This window comes from Epinephelus lanceolatus, chromosome 18 (assembly GCF_041903045.1).
Source record: "Epinephelus lanceolatus isolate andai-2023 chromosome 18, ASM4190304v1, whole genome shotgun sequence".
NCBI lineage: Eukaryota > Metazoa > Chordata > Actinopteri > Perciformes > Serranidae > Epinephelus > Epinephelus lanceolatus.
The window spans coordinates 23,990,257-24,014,541 of record NC_135751.1 but is presented as its reverse complement, the minus strand read 5'-3'; the positions used below and the strand labels follow the sequence as shown (position 1 = coordinate 24,014,541).

Sequence of the window (24,285 nt, the reverse complement as noted above, 5' to 3'; positions counted from 1 at the left end):
GCCTTTAAAAATCATAATGAAATGATTCAGTTTTCTGGTCTGCCAGTGCTACGGTTAAAGCCTCTGTAATCGAATATTTTTACATTAACAGTCAATGAATACAGAAAATCATCATCTGAGACTGTATTCTTCCTTCAGCTCAATGGAGCAATTTAGCATCTTTCAGCTCATTGTTTTGGTTATATGCAACTTTACTGTTCTGATTAAGTCTCACTGTTTTCATCAGTGGTGCTCCAGCTGCAGCGGGCAGACGTTTTCAATAACAAAAAACTCTGGTAAACCGACTGTACACTGACTGCTCAGCACCAAACAGCTGACAGACAAATTAATTGACTGGTTGGTGAGCACAGTGGAGCAGTTAGTAACTTTTGAGCAAGATATTTCCCTCGAGAGAAGGCGATAATATTTGGTTTACAGCTTGTTTTACTGCTCAAAAGTGGCCAAAATATCAGTTAATGCAGGTTAAAAGTTTGGTTAGATTAGGGCACAAATTCTACTTGGTTACAGATATATACGCAGCAGGATTTTCCTAAAAAAACAATGTACAGACTCATACAGAAGTAATCCCTCTCAATCATCACTTTCACCCACTGGAAGTTTGGGGCAGTGTATTTATCTGCAGAGACTCTCTCTGCCTGTATTTTCTTCTTATTCAGGATAAATACACATAGCACACTAGGTAGCAACCAGGTGTAAGACCACGAGCAGCACGTGTCCAAAAAGAAGCTACAAAAATCGCAGACACAGCACCAAAAACACACAAATATGGTGAGGTGAATTGCCAAGCAGACAAATCTGGGGTTGACTTTCACTTTCACTGATGATACGGTTTACAAACAGTAGCTGACGATTCCTGCGTAGTGTACATTTAAGGTTAGATAATTGTCACTCAACAAACAGCAGCTCTGCCAACCCATCTGCCATGAGCTAGACCTGTCACGATACCCACTTTTTGTGGGCAATATATTGTTCCAGAAATAACTGCAATAAATGATAATTTTTTTTTTTACTTTTTAATGATTATATCATAGCTTAATGATGCAAGCACACCTTTTCAAAGAGCAATGAACTAAAGTATCAAAAATAATTCTAAATAAAACAGAAATAAATGTATGTGTGTGGATGCGTGTGAGTGAAGGAGCTGAGCCCCGCCCAGGGTTAAACTCCAGACACAAAGAGCCAATGTGAAGACAGAAGAAGCATGACCTGAAATGATACCAATAATTTTTTTTAATGTCCATTCAGCTCAGGCGATATGAAAAAATGCTTAGGAGCTGCGCCCACGTCCTAAAATGGTCGTAAAAACACGGCTGTTTATTGTGGCTTCATGTTGGTTAAAATGTTTGTGACATTCTTACATAAACAAACGCATATAAACACAGGGGTAATATTGTATGATATATGGGCATAACTTTGATTATATTTGCTGACCTCAATAAGTCGCTAATATAATTGTCATGACAGGCCTACCTTGACCTCTTCCCCAAGAGGCAGCATAACAATGTCACGCTACTTTGACCGTTGCTTCTGACAGTTACAATTCTCGCTGCTAAAATATGGTCCTTCTCGTCAGGTCAATGCAAACATAGGTCTTTTCCAGTATCCCTACAAACAACCACTGCTGACGTTTTTCTGGTGGGTCCATGTCATTGGTTCGACAGCCCATTGGTTCAACAACCCATTAGTCCGACTGTCCGCGGTGCTGAACGGCTCGCGGCGGGCGTATGGTGCGCCGCAACCGGCTTGAGGCGGAGCAGGTTCACGGCTTATGTGTTTGTCACTTTCTTTTTCATTTTAACCCACACCATGATCTTTTCCTGACCCTAACCAAGTGGTTTTTGTGCCTAAACCTAACCAGACCTTAACCACAGGGCATCATGATGATTTCGGAACGGACTTCGGAACAATGAGTTTAATATGGTCGGAACAATGGGATGTCGAACCAATGGGCTGTCGAACCAATGGGCAGTTCCCTTTCTGGTGAGGACATTTTCTCGCCAACATTGCAGCTCAGCCCCTGATCGTAAAGCGGCCGGACAATCTCTCTCATCACCAGAGCAGCCTGCTGCCCTTTCTAAATGGTGGGTTTCAGGAACTGCAGGTTAACTGACAGACGGACGCCACAGAATCGCGCTGGTTTAACAACCTTTCTGATTCCCATCTGCTGCAAATGATCCTAGCTTTGACTGAAAGCACCACAGGAGCCAGGCTGCTTTTTAACAGAGTAACCCAGACAAATGATTTGCAGCAGGGGCCTAAATGGACTCTTATAGTCTCCCTGAAGCACTACTTCTGACAAGAAGACATTCATCACGTTACTAAATGGCTTGTGTATTCCTGCTCCATTGGCTTACACCAACAAATACTTGCCATGGCGCATTACATAAACAATAGAGTGATCCATGGCGCTGACCGTAATGGACTACATGAAACACCTGAGTTACTAACAGCCTCTGCTGTGAGCATCAGTGCAAGAAAAAACCTCACCAGATCTGTTTCATTTAAAAAAAATGACACCTTTATCTTCAAACCACTTAAAACACAATTACACTATCCAGATGGCCACACCTGATATTTCAGACCGTTAACCGTTTTGACCGAGTGTCTCTCACCTTAAGTGTTAATTCATACGATGGACACCTCGTATGACGTTAATGCTTTGCTTGCCTAAATGTCTCCTAGCTGGGGAGACAATAAACCCCCGCAGAGGGGAGCGGTCTGAGGGCGGAGGAGGAGAGAATGATTTGCCCCTCTGGTTTCTCTATCTCCTTCAGAGTGGCATTCATCACCATTAGCATTCATTAACATGAGTTAGTGCTCGTTAGGCTGCGGTGTGCCAGCAGGCATCTGTAGCTCGCCGCCAGCATATTTCCTCATTGTAATAGACATTGACTGAATGTGGATGTGGAGCTGAGAAGGGAAGGAGTGAAAGCTAAGCAGGGCAGGGAAGGACTTGTCAAACAGTGTCTCTGAAGATTATCCCGAATGTATCTCTGGGAGATTAAAAACTGTTTCAAATAACAAACCACAACAGTCTGAGGTGTAACTGTACCAGCATAGCAGTAAAAAGTAAGATACAGCAAACAATAAAGATCTTAGGTAAGAAAAGAGATGAGTGTTATGGTAAGTCTTCTGGTATATTAGGGCATGTATAGGAAGAGATCGGCCTGTTCCCCCACCCGGTGTGCCGGTCAGCTGCAGCAGCACCAGAGAGAGTTATGCATAAGAATGGGACTGTGTGCCAATATTGCTCCAGGGTCGAAGGGGATGCAATGGAAACATCCAACATATACTAACATCCTACATATATGTCGATCATCTGGGTCACGAAATAACAAACTGGAGGCCAGCTCTTTATCCTCGCTGCTTTTAGGCAGCCTTAGGGCGCAAAAGCAGGATGGGGTACGGTGTGGGTATATGAAAGGAAACACACAGGACGTGATAACACACATGATCAACGGCAGCCTTCTATAAGGTAGTGTATCATGACATGACAACACACAACAACCTTCGGAGGATGTTGGCACACTAGTGGAAGTGGAGCGGTGTGGATTAGTGTGGATAAATGAAAAATGAAAACACGCTACGTGACATTGTAAATGTAATAATATCACCCGAAATCCTGTTGGTAACACCTTATATTACTTTGTTACTGCTAAAAAGTAATATATTACTGTAACGCGTGACAAAAGTAACACAAATAGAAATACCTGACTGTTCATTCCCTTTTTTCTGTATAGAGTTTGAGTGTTTGAGTGGGGTTTGGTGGGATTTTCAAGGTGACAGCGACATTCATGTAATATAATAAACAAGCCAGGTTAGCCCTCTGTGCTAACTATGCTAATGAAGAATCAGAAATCTGCAACATTTCTTGCCGACACTAGCTATCAAACAAACGCCAGAGAATGTATCACAATGAGTTACTGTGAGCTGTAAATTCTGGGCAGAGGGCAGAAGATAATGTTATCTCAGGGTCTGACTGGACAATGCCTCTCGTCCTCTGGGCAGTAGGGCTGCAACTAACGATTATTTTCATTGTCGACTAATCTGTCGATTATTTCTTCAATTAGTCGACTAATCATTTTATCGAAAAATGTGTTAAAATGTTGAAAAATGTCGGTATGTCTCTCCCAAACCCCAAAATGATGTCACCTGATGATGTCTTGTTCTGTACTCACGCCAAAGGGTTTTGATTCACCATCATGAGAGAGTGTGTAAAGCTGCCAATATTTAAACATAAGAAGCTGCAATAAGAGTATTTTGGGGTACTTTTAGAGTACTTTTCTATGAAAAAAGACTCAAACCGATTAGTCGACTACTTAAATAGTCACAGATTATTTTAATAGATGATCAGTCAACGATTAGTCGACTAATCGTTGCAGCCCTACTGGGCAGCTGCCTTTCTTTTGACTTAGACTGAAGTAGTGTAATGATTTTACCCCAGAGAGCAGCGTGAAAGTGATACTATATTACAGGCATCATGACTTGTTGATTAATCAGTTACTTATTCACCAACCTACTACTTTCATAATTAATCATTTGTAATTAAAATATCTTAAATATATCACTTTTATTTGCAATCTTTGGGTTTTGGATGGTTGGTCTGACAAAACAAACAGAAGATGCCATCCTCCGCTTTGAGAAATTGCAATGAAGGTTCACCACACTGTGTGACAATATGTAGACTAAAAAAAGAATTAATCATAATATTGTATAGATCTTATGGGTGTAGGTTAATTGATATTAAAATTACTTGCAACCCTACTTGATTGAATATTCCAGGGCACAACAGTGTGAGGGGCAGTTTGTGTTAGTCGTCCTTCCTGTTGGCTGAGGCGGAGGATTTTGGACAATAACAGAGCCTGCAGCACTGTGTGTTGGACCATGAAGAGATAAGACAAAGGCTGAGTGTCCTCTGCAGCACCAGCTCACCAGTGCTGGAGACTTTGTTTCAGATGGCTGACAGTTCCTTGTCCTCCCTTTTGTTACTGCCTGCCCAACATATCAGTGTCCTTGCTGTCCACCTTCTGCGTACACACACACACACAAAACCCCGGTCTGTCCTTGAGCTGCTGTTCACATCTGGTGTTAAAGAAAAGCCTTTTTCTGTTTTAATGGTCTCTCAGGGCAGATGGGCACATCATATTTTTCAGGCAGAGACTGGTGACAAACACTCTCTCCTTCCCTTAACAGCCCCTTTGCTTCTCAGAGAGAAAGAGACATTTTTTTCTGATGGCCAGTGTCAATTAAATTAGTTGAGAACTACCACCCCTCCTGTTGCAGGATGCGTTTACCACACAGAGAGAAACAGCAGGTACGATGACACATAGCCCGTTTCTCTACACATGTGCTGGCCTGGCTTGACTTGTGTGCGTCAGCAAAGAGTGGCAAGGATTTGCATCTCCCATCAACAGGGCTACCTGCTTGAGAGTACTTCCTGAGCTGATGATGCACTTGTCTTGAGTCGATGACGTCCAAAAGCAGCATCATTTTTAGTGTTGTTTACTACTGCACTGTGCAACATTTGCTGGTAGCCTGCTACATACCATCATGGATTTTCAGAGTCTGATTGGCATCTCTCTGTTATTGCTTGAAAAACAGAGATGCAATGTTGCTTAATTGTCACTGAATGTTGACGAAGCCCACCTTACATCACCGCCGCCTGCTTAAAGGGAGAGTGCATCCAAAAATGAAAATTCAGCCATTATCTACTCACCCATATGCCGACGGAGGCCCTGGTGAAGTTTTAGAGTCCTCGCATCCCTTGCGGAGATCGGCGGGTGGAGCGGCTAGCACACCTAATGGTAGATGGCGCCCCAGACTAATGTCCAAGAACACAAAATTGAATCCACAAAGTATCTCCATACTGCTCATCCATAGTGATCCAAGTGTGCTGCAGCCGCGACATAAAAAGTTGTTTCGAAAAACGTCATATGAACTCTGTTTTTAGCCTCACTGTAGCCTGTAGCTCTGACTGCTTCTCTGTGCTCCGCGCTGTTTTCTGTAAACATTCCTGCTGTAAAGTTGAGTATTTTAAACATGGGGCTCTGTGTGGACTGACTCATTTCTTGAGCCAGCCTCAAGTGGCCATAAGAGAAACTACAGTTTTGCCACTTCTGCGATGCCTTCAATTTTCAGCCCTGGAGGTCACCGGCTAAACCTGGTGATGGAAACACAGTTCAACATGACATGATTTGACTCTGCGAAGCCAAAAGTGCCAACGTCAAAGCCCTAATAGTGACACCACAAAGGTAATGGGCAATTAAGATGTTTCTAAAAAGCAGCCATTTTGTGCTCCTAACTGCTGTGAACCTTCACAGGTGTGAGATGTTTTACGGTATACTCATAAAATGGGACAAGTGGTGCGGTTTAGTATTCCTCCCAGAAATGAAAGCTATTTGTTTCCTTGCAATACAAAAGGACTGAAAAAAGAACACACTAACCCTATTTTCCTTATGTTTGAAATATAAAAATATGTTTGAAATATAAAAGCAACATACACCAAGAATCATAATGTGGTGCTGATCAGTAGACTTGTTGTAGAAAACAAGTGTCGCACACTCTGGCTCCATACACATTTCTCTTATTTTGATGATGTTTCGGCCTTTGGGCCTTCTTCAAGATCAACAAGCATCAGTTCAAACGTTTGTTGATCTTGAAGAAGGCCCAAAGGCCAGAATGTCATCAAAATAAAAGAAATGCACACAGAGCCAGAGTGTGCGACACTTGTTTTCTACAATCATGAATTATTTGTCTGACTGATTGTAGGGATATACTCCCAGTTTGACTTCTTCGTATCCTTTGAAATCCTCATCCTGTTTGCTGTATTTGTTTTTATTTCCTGTCTTCCTTTCTATACTTTCACAACTCGCTTTAGAATTTCTGTGGATAAACAAAACAAAATGAACAAAAACTTTCTACTTGAGGGAGCAATCTCAGTGTAAACTTACCTTAAAGCAATGTACTTATCTGAATAAAATACAACAATTAAAAGCCATTATAGTGGCCAATGCATACTGCTATGCTCTTTTTTTGTCAATATACACATAATTGATATATGATAATGTCAGACTGGCCATCTGCTCACTTGTATTGAATTTTCATTTTCTTGTAACAAGCTGAATCAATAAAGGAATATGTCTGGCTAGCCAATTTGATTTGATTTGTAAACTGCTGTGTTCAGCAGGACAGACTGCAGCAAACAACCTTTTCTTAGTCTTTTTTCTTTTTTTAAAATAACGCTTTATGCTCAGGCACAGGTTTTTATACCAGTGTGTTAACTGCTCAGTTTATAAAGCCGTGTATCTATCTGCTCATGTAAAAAATAAAATCATACCCACTGTACTAATGAATGGTTTCTTTTGCATGGGTGCTCAGGTGATTTACCAGTTTCATCCTTCATCATCTAATCTGTTTTCAGTGTTTCTGTTGCCAGAGTGCATACAGCCACAACATTTTGATGTTTGGCGATCTCCAAGGCTTAAAAAATGAAGGCAAAGTAGAAGTGCAACAAAGTTCCTCAAATGGCCTCTAAAGGCTACCTCCAAAACAGAGTCAGTCTCCATATACCTCCACGTTAAAACGCCTGACTTGAAAGCAGAAATAAATATATTTATAGCATGGTACAAAAAATGGTCTTGGTCTAAGGTAATTTCATGACAACTGTCAGGGTGAATCTTTATATAAATTACCCATTAACATTTTATCAAGGCCTGAAGTTATGCGTAACTAAGGGCGTGGTTTTAAGTGACAGGTAGATGCTGTCCGTTGACAAGTCGCTGCCACGACAACAACGCTGCATAGGTAACATTAACCATAGTGTAATCCCCGTTTCACAGGATGTAAGTGTAGCTGTTGCTATTTCAGTATGTTTTCAGATCATCAAAGTTACTTGTAACATTTTGGTCACCTGAGAAAGTCTTGTTTACTGTTGAGTTGTACTAAAAGACCGTCTAAGGACTCATTTACATGTATGCTCAATGCTAAATATGGAGACAGAGACAAACGGAGCCTTCCGTCCATACTCTGCTTTCATTTCGTCTGTATCTGTGCATGTTTTCTGTGAGCTTAAGGATACGGACAAAACAGAGCAGTGCCACCGCAGATCATGGAGACAAGTGTAGTGTAGTTCAAATGAGATAGAAGAAGGTGGAAGAAGAAGAATTCTCTATCCACATGTCAGGATGTATATAATGGCAGCACAGATCTTTGCCATCTATAATGCTGCCTCCATTTAAAGGTACAATATTACAACCTCCTCCACACTGCCTCCTCATTTGTTGGTGTGTGAAACTTTTGACTGTCCTCTAGTGCCCTTTATTGGCTATATCTATGCCATGATAGAGGATGCAGACATATTTATTTCCATAAGTAAGGGGAGTATTAATGAGCCTTAATAAGTCAGATGTTATCATGCACCTAATTTAAAACCGTTCAGAACATTTCAACCAAAGATAAATTGGTTCGGAAACTGAAAGGTTGGTTCCCAATTACAACCAAAAAATAGCAGGTTTTCCTTGACCTGAAGTACAAACCATGAAGACATCAGTGGGCTGAAGAGAGGCAATGGAGTCTTACATGTAACAGTCGTCTATGTCTTTTTATCATTATGAGTTGGCCAATACTTGTTTGTAAGTACAGAACAAAAGCTCAAAGGTAATCAATGCAATCAGTCTTGCTACTCCTGCTTACTTTGGTTGGGCATTGTACAACTCTCTGTAGGTGACACATCCTTAATGTCAACGGTTCCGCTCAAAACTGTTGGAGACTGAGGCTGGTTTGCTAGTCGGCACCAAGGTTTGAAGAAATCTGAATGGAGCCGCATCAAGAACCAGAGCAAATTTGTGGAAAAGGGGTTGAAAAGGAGTCGACTTCACCAGGGCCACTTGCATATTCTATCTATAATGGTTTCCTCCCACAATCCAAAGACATACATCTTACTGCTATTGTCCATGACACCTGCCTCAGCACTGGAGCCAGTCTCTGGGACTGCTCACTTTTGATTGGATAGATCAAATGCAGATGACAAGTGACCCTGCAAGGACTAATAAAATAAAGCTTAACTGAACTAAAATGCTTAATAAAAGCCATTCCTTTTCAGCTTAATATATTTAGAGGTAAGGTGCTCTGGGAAAAAGAAAAGCAGAGGAGGTACGGCTTCAGAGAGGGCAGATATAACCCTTCAGTTATGACTTCATACTAAAACTGAACACTGACACAATCATTATGATACATGTTGCTTTCCCTGACTGCCAATATTTGACTTTAAGAAGACAAGCAGCCACGCCAAGCAACAATCAGCATCATGTATCCTTTGCCTTGCTGTATGCAGTAGAGTCCAGTAGAGAGAGAAAGAGGGGGAAGGAGACAGATGCTAGAGGACAAACTCGTCCCTGTGGTCCACACAAAGGACAAGTTTTGAATAAAAGCTGACCACGCTGCATCACACTCAGTCTCCCTCTTGTTCCTATTTATTCTGCTGTCTTTCTCTCCCCCTTTTTCTTCAGATCGCTCTCTGCTTGTCCAACCATCTGTCACATGGACTGACTTTGATAAAAACGTGGGTTAAAGATGTTGTCAGAGACGACACAAACAATGCAGCTCAGCATTTCGGCATTACAAAGCCGTAACATCTGATCAGTCAGTCAACGCTTGTGGCCATGATCTAGCCACTGTCCTTCAATCGATAAAATTAATCTGATGAGAAACTTAATTAATCTAATTACAAATTACCATCTCAGGCGTGACATTTGAAAATGATTATGAAAGAATAACAATGCAACAGACTCCAATTGATAGAGGTCTCAGGATATGACACAAAACATTTCTAGGTAGTGCAATGAGCAACAAAGTGTAACCTACCTGTATGTTGTCAAAGGATGATTTGTTGGTGACATCATACAGCAGAAGCAAAGCTAAAAGAAGCAGAAAAAAAAAGTTTAAGTGCGTCGTTTCAAAATTCATTGCCTGCAAATCATTTTCTATTGTAAAATAGTTTGGTAAAAATAATTCTCAGCAAATGTGTAATTCAATCTATCACCTTGATGTCTCAACTCCCTTTCAAATTAAGTCATGAAAGACGTTATTTCCACTCTGAGCCCCGAGACTGATTAATTTCATTTCTCTCTCTTGGCTTGCATCACAATCAAAACAGAGTCAGACAGAGCAGAGTTTAAGACTTTATGTGATGAATTCACTGCACAAAGAATGCTATATGGCAGTGTAAAGACAGGTCACAGTGCAGAACACTGAGGCCAAATGGCTAAGTCGAGGACACTGGTTAAATTTAATAAAACTCAACCTTGAAGACATATTACAAATTGAGCACTGGTTTGCAGATAAAACAGCTGCTTTCACAGGACTCAAATTTTGACACTCTAAATTACCCTGAGTGGAAGCTGTAACCTGAAAGGCTGATTTATAGTTGTATGTAGGCTCTACACAAAGCCTACGCAGCCTACGCAAGTGCCCTTCGGAGCATTTATACTTGTGTGATCATGTGCCTGTGTTGCTCTGCAATTACACCTCCAAAACGCTATCTGGCGGTGGAGTTTCTTTGCCAATAAGTTGAGTTTCTGAGAAGCGCAGTTACGTTTGAGTGATTCAACCAACAGACATGAGACAAATATAAAACATGACGTAACAGCAACATTTGACTACAAGAGAAAGTGACCTATGTAATATGATTCATACACTGTAATGAATTTCATGCATGGTAAAAATATTGTTTTTCCTGGAAACTATTCCTTTTAATGCATGTGTATTGTGTGCATGGAAACATACAAATGTGAATGTATAGTAATATGTGAATACTTGGTCTAATATTACAACAAGGAGCATCATCAGGTAAACGGAGCAAAATTTTGCCCCAAACTGGCGGTTACTTACCAAGTGTAATCATGAAAAAGCATACGTCTAATTACTGCAACCAGGAGCTGTCTTGTCTATGTCAACATTTTAGTGTAGTCCTGTTTTTTTGTAAACTGTCACAAATGTAAAGTTGTTGTGGACCTGCGGAAGAATGGCTGCTGCACTGCAGTAGCTAATGGTGATCCTGCTCAACTCAACTCAACTCACAGATAAAACACTTGTCATTTGCTAGACACATTTTCCTCACACATATGACATTATTTGCTATATGCTGATGATATTAGCATCAGTCTGTAACATTTTTCATTGCATAAATTAGCTTAGCGACTAGCAGACTTCTCCTCTACTCATATGAATAGTAAATGGTAAATGGACCTGCATTTGTATAGTGCCTTTCTAATCTTCCAACCACTCAAAGCGCTTTTGGACTGCATGTAAGTTCATCCATTCATGCACACATTTCATACATCGGTGGCCAACACTACCATACAAGGTGCCACCTGCTACTCAGTTTTTAAACATTTATACGCATGAGCAATTTGGGGTTCAGTATTTTGACCATGGGCACCTTACATGCGGACATGAGGAGCCGGGGTTTCAATTAGTGGACGACCTGCTCTACCTCCTGAGCCACAGTTGGCCCCTGTAGGAAGGCAGGGCAAATCCTTCATCCTTCATTTGTACAACTTGTTTACACCACACTGCACTCAGATGTGTATATATATATATATATATATATACTTGAATATTCTAAAAGTGCTATAATGAACGGTCCAGCGAGCCACCACAAACAAACAAATGTGTGGGAAACCCTGGGAGCAGTTCGCCCAGGGAGTGCTGCAGGTATCTAAGAGGCAGCGAGGGACTGTGCAGCTGAGGAAGGAGGTGACCCAGGAGAGATGAGCATGATACAGACTGACAGCTATGTAATAAAGCTGGGTTCTGCAAGATTTGTCCTGGAGGTATTTCTCACGCTTCTTCTCTCAGTTATCACTCAGTTGTTGAAGTCAGAACATAGAAAATCATGAACTGCTGCAACTGTTTCTAATATTGTGTGTGTAGACTCATGCATGTCTTTCTGCCAACTGTATTACAAACTCTTTCTAGAAAGCTGTTTTCTATTAATTACGCTCCAGTATCTGTAAAGGTCAGCCTCAAGTGTTATTTGTGAAAAAATGAGTCAACCAAGTCAGTAGTTTCTGTATGTTTTGGGTATATTTTGTATTAAAGATACAGAAACTGTTTTCTTATGAGCACTAAAAACAATGAACTCAATCAAGAAGTCTCATTATACGCGAGATTTACTGGCAAATGGAACAGTGAAATTGAGGTTTGAAGGAAGAGATGAACAGAGATTGTGAGCAGAGAAGAGAAGGACATTTTACTCCAGACGCTGGAATAAAAAGCAATATGACAACAAAAGGAGAAATTGGTGAGACACTTAAAAGGTGAAAACAATGACAACAATGAAGAGGAAAGATAAAAACAAAGATGGAAAAACAACAATTGGAATTGGAGAAAACATTTTGATGAGCATATGTCTGTGTCATTCACTCACTCTCACAAACACTTCATTTTCAGTCTCACAGCAGTGGTTTCATTTACATCATTTGAAAAGTTTTAATTTGTTTTTATTTTCATTTTCCCTCATGCATGGATAGCATGAATCTTTGGATAATTTCATATTCAGTTTGAGCTTCAGTGCTCTCTAATAAATCATACACTGCACTCTGTAGCAGAATATTCTACAGGTCAGAACATTATCAAACATTACACTGAAATTAAGCCTTTGTTAGTCAGTTTGGGAAAGGTTTCCAGACACGCAAACAATAGTCAGCCTCAAATAAACACAAATGTGCTGGTTGATAAATAAGAACAGATCATTTATTTCCTTCTAAAACACTAACTCTCTTGCAGTTGTGTGCCCCCACCAACCAGCCAAGTTGCACTTTACATCCGTGTTTGTCCAGACTCATGTAGCCATAACCGTAGACGATGCTTCAAATGTGGATGTTGCTAAAAAGAAGCTATAGGTTCTAAAACGGGATGCTTCACACACATCTTAAACCTGGCAGCACAGAAGAGCTTTACAATCAGCACAGTTTCAAGGTGGACACACAAGACTAGTGTCACCGATTAAGTATCAGACCAAATGTCCTCTTCTATCCCTGAGTTATGACACTAAATAATTGCCAGGAAAAGTGATTTATGATGTCAGACTGAAGTTGACCTGTGACCTTTAGGACATAAAATGTTATCATTTTATCATATTAGACATTTGTGTGACATTTTGTCATAATTACTGTATGAATTCTTGAGTTATGGCCAAAAGCATGTTTTGTGCGGTCACAGTGACCTTTGACCACCAAAATCTAATCAGTTCGTCCTGGAGTCCAAGTGGGTATTTGTGCCAAATTTGAAGAAACACCCTCAAGGCGTTCTTAACATATCACGTTCACGAGAATGGGGCGAATGCGGGCTCACAGTCACCTTGACCTTTATCTTTGACCACCAAAATCTAATAAGTTCATCCATACGTCCAGGTGGACATTTGTGCCAAATTTGAAGGAATACCCTCAAGGGGTTTTTGAGATGTCACGTTCACGAGAATGGGTGAATGCATGCTCACAATGACCTTGCCCTTTAGATTTTTGTGGTCAAAGATCAATCAGTTCATTGCTGAGTCCAAGTGGACATTTGTGCCAAATTTGAAGAAATACCCTCAAGATGTCTTTGAGATATCACATTCATGAGAATGGGGTGGGTGCAGGCTCACAGTCACCTTGAGCCCTAATCTTTGACCACCAAAATCTAAGCTGTTGATCGTTGAGTCAAAGTGGATGTTTGTGCCAAATTTAAAGAAATATCCTCAAGGTATTCTTAAAGGAGCTATATGTAAGAAATCTAAAGCAAAAAGCCGTAAAATCATCCTAATATGTCACAGAGACTAAGGAATAATGTTCATATAACATACTGATCTCACCGACAACAATAGTACAGCCAGAATATTCGCATTTAAAAAAATATTTTACGGTCCACAAATCATGTTTATGTTTTGAATTTGTGTTTTGGCCTGTTGCGCCACCCACCACCGTCTACCAGTCACGCAGTCAGAAGAGTTTCAGCATCAGTTACAGTTACGACTGAGCTACAGCAGCACAGCAAGCAGCATTAGCAGTGTCCCCATACATAGCATTAGCAGTCTCCTCAGCTGTATCCCGGCAGCAGCGTTAGCAGCAGAGAAGCCGGACTTGCTCGAACGGTCAGCTGGAAAACCGAAGATCAAGGACGCAGCCGCCCGTGGGCAAACAAATCAGTCTCCAGTGTGCCGCTGTCCAGCAACCTTGAATCTGTAGGGGAGGGGGGGCGGACATGACTCGCAGCAGTATTTTGAATTTGAGTGCAGTAACCATTTTGGCCACATTCTTACATACAGCTTTAAGATATCACGTTCATGAGAATGGGTGGACACATGCTCACAATGACCTTGCCCTTTAGATTTTGGTGGTCAAAGATCAATCAGTTCATTGCTGAGTCCAAGTGGATGTTTGAGCCATATTTGAAGAAATCCCCCCAAGGTGTTTTTGAGATATCACATTCACAAGAATGGGGCTGAAGCAGACTCACAGTGACCTTGCCCTTTGATCTTGACCACCAAAATCTAATCAGTTCATCCTTTTGTCCAAGTGGACGTTTGTGCCAAATTTAAGAAATACTTTCAAGGTGTTCTTGAGATACCACATGCATGAGAATGGGATGGATGCAGGGTCACAGTGACCTTGCCCTTTGAGCTTTGACTAAGTGGAGATTTGCGCCACATTTTAGGAATTTCCTAGAGGGCGTTCTTGAGATATTGTGTTTACAAGAATGGGACGGATGGATGGAGAAGAATAAAAAAATAATGCCTCTGCAGTTTTCGGCGTGGAGGCATAATAAAGTTGATGATTACCCATTTTACCACTGCCATTAATATTATCTGTGAGGCTGTGACCATGCATCCCATTAGGGCTTAATGCTGTAGATGGGCATGATTAATCTACTCTTTGCTTTTTCAAGCCATTTAAAACATTGTTTGACCAACAGTCATTGGCACAACCAATTCCCGTGAATAATACCTAAGCAAAACAGTGAAATTGATGCATACACTAAAAATCATTTTACAAAAAGTCCAAACTTTAGTGGGGGAGCCTGTCAACTGGATCATCATGTACCTGAAGTTTATAGATGATTTTGGTATTCTAAATAGTTTCTATCCTCACATTTCATCAGTTGCTCCTGCTGGCTGAAGCCTCTTTCAAATCCAGGAGAGGCAAAAAAATAAAGACAAATTTGCATAGCAGGCAGCATCGCTATTACATTACATTTTAGCAAGAGAAGTAAATCTCCTTTGTGTATAAAGATCACCCATACAGAGAGGCCTCCATCAATCTGGGATGGGACAAATTAATGGTTGTAAAAAATGACTGTGAGAAAGGAGACTTACGGGCATATTGTAGGAGTATAAACAGTCTACCATCATGTTATTTCCTCTTTAAACCACGAAACCAGATGCAATTGAGGTGAAATGTTTTGCAGGCACTTATTCTATCCTCTCTGAGCGAACCTTTCTTCTTTGTGTTTCGTCTGTTTCTTTTTTATCACAATTTTTTTTCTCACTGTGGTTTTGCTTTTATCACAGTATAAGCTAAACCAAGATATACAAGCTGTAAAAAAAACATCCTGAAAAGTAGATACTGAATTTTCACACAAAATGAGCTAAGAAAAATATCTGATGGCTGTCTACACCTTTTCTCCCACACAGCTCATACAGTGCATTTTCACCAATATCTAAAATAATCCTCTTCACAAGCCTCTCTCTCTCTCTCTCTCTCTCTCTCTGTCTGTCCTCTTCCAGAGCCTCTCCTAACTCAGAGTCCCTCCACCCTCCCACACTCATCCTCTCTGGATGCAGCAGTAGCACTTTTGCTCTGGATTTACCTTTGGCTCTACTCTGGCCCCAAAAAGTTACAGCAGCGACAAGTTACTCAGTTTGTGAAAATTGACCTTGGCTTCACGGAGAGTGTGTCTGCATGTAGAACACTGTGTGTGTAAATGGGTTTCAGGTCATAAAAGTACTTCTACCAAGCTTCTCTGAACAATCTACAAATCCTTCAGTCTCTCATAATGTCAGTCATTGGCTAAAATGCCAATATTGTTGCAGATATATAAACAGTATTAAATCATAAAACAGTTACTGTAACCTACGGCTATCCCTGGTCTTACTGGGACCCTGAGCAGAATTTGATTTGTGGCCGCTGGCGGTAAACACAGTACAGCTTCCTGGCCTCAAGTCATCATCATTTATTATTAAGAGCTCAAGGTGTTGTCAGACTTTGCAATGTTGTCAAAAACACTGCACTGTGCCCTGGTGCCGCTGAGTTTGGCAAATGCAGCTAGACTCTAGTACAGTTCTGCAGGACTGCATGTTAACATTAAGCTATGAGATTCTCCATGTGTAGTGGATGACAAACCAGCCAATAGATCACTATGGTAAAAGGTCAGGTGTAGTTATAGAAATTAAGGTGAGAATCAACTAGATCAACCACAATAGCCCCGTTTCCACCAAACACTTTTGGTATGGTACCTTTGGAACCAAAAGTAACCCTTCAGACATGGTGCCTGGACCCTAGCGCTTCCATAGCAAACGGTACTCTTAAATGTGGGTGGGGTTGTTGTCACTCACTGCTCCGTCCAGCACTCACTGTATTTCCTCATTACCGGTGACACAGATGGAAGTCGCAGCCTCGTTTATTGTCCACAGAACGAGGCTGCACGCTGACATTTTCAGAACAAAATAAAACAGGCTGCAGTGAGAGTCTCTCTCCATGGGATATTTAAAAATAGGGAGTTTGTGCATTTAGTCCTTCTCAGGCAAGCTCAGGGGTTTAGTGTTGCCAGAGCCCAAAGAATCAATGCTCCATAACGTTTTTTTTTTTTTGAGTGAGGATTAGAATACATGCAGTTCACATAACCCAGCCGAAATTAATATATATAAACGCTTGAAGATCTACTCCTTACTAAAAGTGTATGTCATATAAAGTTAGCGATAAAGTTAATGTTCAACCTTAAAAGATGCTGGCAGTCGTCCCAGTTGACTCCAGATGTTGCAAGAGGCAGCAAAACATCATTTCATCGTATATTTATAGTAATAAAACTCTCCACGGTATGAACAGTGGTTACATGAGCCTCAAAACCAGCCACAACTCAGCCCTGAGCAGAGTGACCGTCCAATATTGACCAATCAACAGACTGCAGTGTTCAAAGCTCCACTTTTTAGGGCCTGATCTGTGTGCTAGGTACCCCAACAGAGGGGGGACCAAACATGGGGACGGTAAAGAACAGTTCCATTGGTACCATCCACAACTTTTCACAATGGAAATGAAAAAAAAGTGTACCAAACTGAACTGTACCGCACTGCTCGGTGGAAATGGAGCTTATGGTACTAATGTAGTGCTGTTGCTGCTAGTTAAAGGCAGATTTAAAAATTGTATAATGAAACACATTTTTCTTTCTTTCTTTTTTTTTTTTTTCCTACCTGTCTGCATTGGTCTTCGTAGCTTAGCGCCACAAAAGGGTGTAAGCTTCTTATGAAGATTGATGCACTGTTAATCTTGCAGTCAAGTATTTTATACCCATACTGTGCATGGTTGTGACCATCACCCACCCTCCCTGGATAATAATAATAATAATAATAATAATATTATTATGAATAATAATGATGTGAAATCATTATAAAAACAACAACTTCAATAAAACATCTTAATAAATTGGCCCACCAAAACAAAGTTTTATACCTGTTTTTTTCCCTTGTGTATATAAATATAAGTCACATTTCAGTGTATATACTACGAAAGCAGAGAACGGCCATCCTCACAATTATTTTTTAATGTTTTTATTTCAACATTACGAGTTAATTATTTTATCATCTCAGGAAAACAAGCTGTGAAATAATAATTTAAAAAAATTAAATAATTAAATGTTGAGAAATCAAAAGGTTATTTTATTATGTTACCTTGGAATAATTACAAAAAGGTTGTTTCCTCTTAGTAGGCTACTTGTAATGTTTATCAGAGATTATTATTGATCACATGGATCAAGATCAAGGATAAATAAGTTACATCAAAGAACAACGAATCTATGCTGGAGGGATTGCAAACAAGTTGGAGATCATGCACATATTTTCTGGAAATGTCCAAAGTTGAAATCATATTGGGAAAGCATTCATACAGAAATATTATCTATTTTAGGTATTGATTTGCCCCTGGACCCTAGGTTTTATATTATAGGTTTGACTCCGGCGGGGCTGGTGGATAATCAAAAAAAATATATGTTGCATACACTCCTACTGATTGCAAGGGAGATGATCACCTTGTCTTGGCGTAACCCCCTCCCGCCCACAATACAACAGTGGCATAAAAAGATTGTGACTAAATACTCCATGGAAAAAATAACAGCTAAAATACAGTTAAAGTTTGATATTTTTTTAAGAAGATGGAAACCAATAATAGATTATTTTAATTTATCAATCTGACCCTTTTCTGCTATATTTATATAGTGGTGGTATGCATTGTTTATATGTCTTGTCTATGGAAAGAAATTTTATGAAATTATGATATTTTGTTTTTCCTTCCTCTTACCCCCCGTGTGTGAGGTTGTTTTGTACTCTTCGTTTACTTATATATGCAACTGATGTCGGATGTACGATACCCTAGTAATGTACTATTATGACATTCAGAATTATTCTGATCTGATATTTATGATAATGGAGAATATTTCTTTTTTTAATGTTGTGTTGAAGGAAAGAAAGGTCATGAATTTTGTGTATTGAGGTCAAACACATTGTTTTTCCTTCATTTATTAATTCATTCATTTAAATTTTTTAAATTTATTTATTATGGTAAATTAATTGCTTTAGCTGTAGGGTCAAAGTGAAAAAGGAAGAAAGGAGAAAAAGGAAAGAAAAGAAGGGGGGAAGGGAAAAATAAGGTTGAATATAAAAAATGCCCTCTTTATTTATTTTTTTAAATGTATTTATTTATTTAATTATTTATTTGCTTCATGACCTAATATGGTTTCGTGGTTTGAATGATCTGTTGTGAAACTTCAGAAAGGAAAGGAAAAGAAAAAACCTTGTATCGATTAAGGTTAATCTTGGTTTACCATTTTGGTTTAAAATATCAAGTGCTATGGAACATTAGGAACATTTCTTATTACACCTTTAAATTTTCCTGCACACACCTTGGGGTACATGAATTTCACATTGTACAGAAAAAAAGAGCAGCACTACTTTTACCCTTTGCCACACAGTAGTTAAAGATTCATATACAATTCAAAGCACTGCTTTACCCAAGGTCGGCTGGTGTTTCACAGGGATACTCTGATAAACACAGACGTACAGTGCAGCTTAAAAACAGGCAAAAGTCATCAGGGCTTACCCAAAAAGTGCTTGCGCTAGATGATCAGTTCACTGTGGGGATACAAGGAAGGACAGAAGTGCACTTTGAAACTTGAGTTGGTTTCCAGAGTTCATGGTAAGCTCACAGAGACTGACAGTCTCCAGTTTACACACACGGTGTGAAGGTAAGCAGGCAGATCAAAAGGTACGTGCTTGTATTTGAACAAAATACCGAAAGCTGAGGGAACCAAAGTAGCAGAGCCTTTTGTACAACACTTCAGAGACTTCAAAAGCCCACTGACAGTCTGTTGCTGAAACAGGAGTTTGTTGAGGTTAGACAAAGTTGCAGCGAATCACAGTCAGCAACATTTATAGGCTCGATACCTACATGGGTGTTCAAGTGATGAGTGGAGCACTTTTTGAGGTGATACTGCTGCAGGCACACAAGACGTTCATTTGCACAAGCCTGTCAAGCTCTCATAAGTTCTACAAGGGCCACCAATAAAGTGTGATGTTCAGACGCTATCCTAGAAACACCAGAGGCTATTACCAATTATTTTCTCACTCCGGCTCTTGGAACAGACAGGTGAGAAGGTGATCAGCATTTAAAAAGGTCACATCTTTGATAATGTGCAGAGATCCTTGATGTGAACACTGTGTTCTCTAGTGTAGATAGTGCAACTACCTAAACTTATCCTCTGATATGCTGCTTGGCAGTTACGGAAAAGTAATTGAAAATCCTGACACTGAGATGTCTAAGGCTACGCTCCATAGATGTGTGATGTGGTTTTCAGGGGAATGCAAGTTCAATGGCATCATGCCTGAAACTGGACCTGCTAAAAATCCTCTGGGGTCTCCTTCTTCCAGGAGACAGAGACAAATAAATCCTGCTATAAGTGTGCAGGCTGACCGCCAACACATGACATGCATATTGAGGATAATACACAGATAATTTATACACATGCATGCATAGTCTGTCACACACAACTTGTCCCTGCTTAAGTTGCGTGAACTTAAATTGATTATACAGACACACACACATCCAGACGGTAAAATTTCCCTTTGATCAAACAGGGATCACCAACTGCCCAGAGATTAAAAGACCAAACCAGGCGATGCGTTCTCCATACATATGAGGGGACAAAATGACAAACACATACTGAAACACTAAGTGAATATCAAGTTCCAAAAAAAAAAGGAGCAGAGCTGCCATTTTGCCCCCTCAGAGAAAAAGTCAGTCCAGCTGGAGAGCTGCTGTGTGTGTGTAAAGGTAAACTCCCTCAGTTCTTCCAGCACATTTCATCTCGATTCAAGCTGTTACTAACATTTTCTGTTTATGCTATTTAGCAGTACAGCTGCAGAGATTAATCAACTAATTCGATAATCGACTGATTGATCAATTGATTTTCTGGTTTCTTTACTCCACTATGTCAGTAAACTGAATATCTTTGGGTTGTGGACAAAACAAGACATTTGATGACATCATCTTGGGCTTTGGGAAACAGTGATAGACGCTATTTTCTGACATTTTATAGAGCAAAAAAACTAATCGATTAATCAAGAAAATAATGGACATTATGAAAACAGTCAGTAGTTGCAGCCCTCTTTAGCAGTAATATGTGATCTGGGAAAATTCATTAGGGTTGCATACCAAGACGCAGTGCACACAAGCGATACCTACCGGACTGAATCACACTGCAGATTTTAGTCCCTCAATTTGGTGTCAGACTCTGTGTGTAGTGAGTGTGTGGTTGCAAGAGAAAATGAGAGTGCAGGAGTGTGACTGTAACGTGCCAAGACTGGAGCAGAGAGTATGAAGCACAATGAGTGAACAGTTTAGTGTATTTTTCAGTTAATAAAGCTACATCTCCTTAAGACTAAATAAAGTGAGTGGGGTTAGCTCCAAAGTTAGCGAGCTAAGCAAGCCTCCCATTTGAATCCGACCAGGCTCACTTAAGGTGGACCTGCTGTTCTCACTGTAGTGACAATCTCAGCCACTCGTAAACAGATAATGGAGAATTTGTCTTGCAGATGAGTCTCTCCTAAGTTAGGGGGACAATTATTGATCCTTTAAGTACTTTAATGCTTAAGCATTAAATTATTGTTGTTAGGTTAGGTGAATTTGTTATGTGCATTTTTAATAACATTTTCTATTTATTAATTTTTAAGTACACATTAGACTATCAAAATTTAATATATTGTTAAATTTCAAGCTCAAATTTGCTTTTGTAATAATAAGAATTTTTTAAAAAAAACCTATCCTTTAACATTGCCAACCATCATTTTTAAAAAAGTATTGGTTTAGGCACATTTTGGGCACTAGCACCATTTTTAAAGTATAATTTTAGCATCAGTATTGGAATAAAACAACAAACAAAACTATTATTTAGACTCTAAGGTACACCTGGTTTTGTGCAATACCTTCATAGTCCTTGGCTTTTACATTAAAATACCCACTGTTGAAAATAATCACTCCCAGAACGTGGCTGTCCACTGTACATATCTAGACTGTTGATAACAGACACTGTATGTGAACTGAACATAATTTTACCTGGATGGTTAAAGATAGGTAGGACAGAACTAATCAGACCTTAATATGTGTATTTTTTTTGCTCATGGTTTCAGGCTGTATGCCTCATACAGCAGCTTTTGCGGATCAGATTGAAACGATTTACTAAGAGCAGCTCTGCTTGATTGCCAGCTTTGCGAGAAACCAAAGGAGTGTTGCTACTAAGGGCTTTCTAAATTAACTTGCACGGCTAATGATAACATCGTGATTAATAAAACGTAGACACAGACACATGCAGACACACACTCATCAGTGATGACTGATGTACAAATCATCAAAGAGTCCCATCAATCCTGACTGTGTTGTCCTTCCATCCCAGAGGAAGAGTTGTAAAACCTCAGCGCCTGATAATACTGCACAGTGGAAGAAAAACAGTCTCATCTACACCTTGACACTAACATGGCCGTGACTTATAACTGGTATAAAAACTGTATTTTCATGGCAATACAGCAGGTCTAAACAAGACAGCTCCAAAAACTCTATTTTATCATACCTTAACGTGCACAGGAAGAGTGTCCAAGGTATACAAATGTATTATAAAGCTTCCTCTCTACCTGCCACAGCATGTAATCTACTCTCCATGCATCAGATGGTTAAAAATAACACACCAAAATGTAATACTTAAACTGCACTCTAATGAGGCCATAACCTGCATAGTAAGCTGCATGTCAAGTACCTGAAGGATAGCAGTAAACAGAGATTGCTATTTAACTCAGAGGTGAATCCTCTGTTGGATAACAGTCTTATAGCATGTCTATATGTGTGAGTGTCTCACCATGGGCGTCACGGTAGTAGGCATGAGTGACACTGCGGAACCGCTCCTGTCCAGCTGTGTCCCAGATCTGCAGAGAGTAGGAGAGGAAGGTAATCACCGTATACAGAAAGAAGTTTCTATCTTTTTAATAAGTCCTGTGTTTGCTCAGCCGTCCCGCTGGTGCTCATTGTGAAACCCTCCATTCAATTTACTCCTGTGATACTGGATAAGTCTGGAATATGGAAATGAGATATGCAGGACTATTGCAAAATCCATTGTCTTATGACAATGCACTGAAAAAAAATCTGTACTTAAAGCTGCGTTAATTGATTTTTTTATTGGCCACCTGGGGGCAGCGCAGCAAGCTGTAAACACAACGTTACTGACATTAGGGATGTTACTTTCGATTAATTTTGCTTTTATCAGTCTAACACCCATTAACAACAATATGAAAACAATGTGAAAAACAGGAGACCTTTCCTTTTAGTCCTGCACTCCACTGACTCGGCGAGCTTAAGCGCTACATTTCAAAGTGCTCTCCATTTAGAGGTGGTGAAATAGGGATATAGCACCCATTGCCAATTCTTCAGTCTCCACTGGTTAACTTAGCTAACGTTAGCCTTGACCACTCTGCACTGCGCACCACCCAAGTAGGGTAGGAGCTAGCTAACAGGGCTGTTCATTCACGATTACCTATGGTACCGCCACCGGGACGGAGTTGCTGCAGAAACAGTATGGGCACCCTCCAATCGACCCCTGTAGCTCCAGTGAGAAAATGGCTTCTTTTTAAGCAGTGTTGGGGGTAACATGTTACAAAAGTAATGTTCAGGTATTATCATTATACTTACAATGTCATGCATTGTTACTACCTGAAATAAAGTACTTAATGTTTTCATTTTTCATTCATCCAAACTGATACACCCTGCAACACTTCCACCAATGCGCCACCAGAAAAAAATTCTACTAAAAAGGTATTTGTGTCTTGTCATGTCACTACAGACATTATAGAAGGCTGCAGGTGGTCGGCATATCTGGGTGATCCTGGACTGTGTGTTAGTATGCTCAGTGTGTTTCCATTCATATACCTACAACGTAGCCTGTTCTGCTTTGCATACTAAGGCTGCTCGAAAGCAAGAGGGATAAGGAGCCTTCGTTTTTTTTTTCCTAGTCCCAATGACATCTGGGTACTGCCATCAAATGTACATTAGTATGTTAGATGTTTTTCATTCACATCCCTTCAAATGCAGAGCAACGCCTGCACACCGACCTGTTGCTATGCATAACTCTCTCCTGGGCTGTTGGAGCTGACCAACAAAACAGGAAACCAGCAGGTGTGTCTTCCAGCTCCGGTGAATTAATTTGCACATAGTGACTTAGTGGCACACCATTCCTAGGGTGGGCACAATGTTTCTGCAGCAATGATGTTGGGTCAGGGTGGCACGACTAGTGGTAATCGTAGAATGAACGACGCCGCTACCTGGATCCCACCAGAACCAGGTAGGGCACAGTGCAGTAAAAAGAAGAGTAACAATTTTAACCAAAGACGATTTGAGTCTTAGCAAATGGTTATGTACATACACATTGGCAAAGGCAGAGCAGATGTAGCCTTAATTAGAGGACATGTTTGATTAGACCTGATTGAAGTCCAATATTTTCCTG

General features: G+C 40.2%; 1 protein-coding gene across 1 annotated transcript in view; it reads right to left on the bottom strand.

The window, feature by feature from the left end:
• Nucleotides 1-24,285, bottom strand: part of LOC117268641 (ras-related protein Rab-26-like) — an 83,538-nt gene that overhangs the window by 23,673 nt on the left and 35,580 nt on the right. The window contains exons 4-5 of the mRNA XM_033645260.2: nt 22,648-22,714; nt 9,862-9,914 (exon numbers count right to left, since the gene is read on the bottom strand). Coding sequence (XP_033501151.1) covers nt 9,862-9,914; nt 22,648-22,714 — 120 coding nt within the window. The remainder of the gene's footprint in view (nt 1-9,861; nt 9,915-22,647; nt 22,715-24,285) is intronic.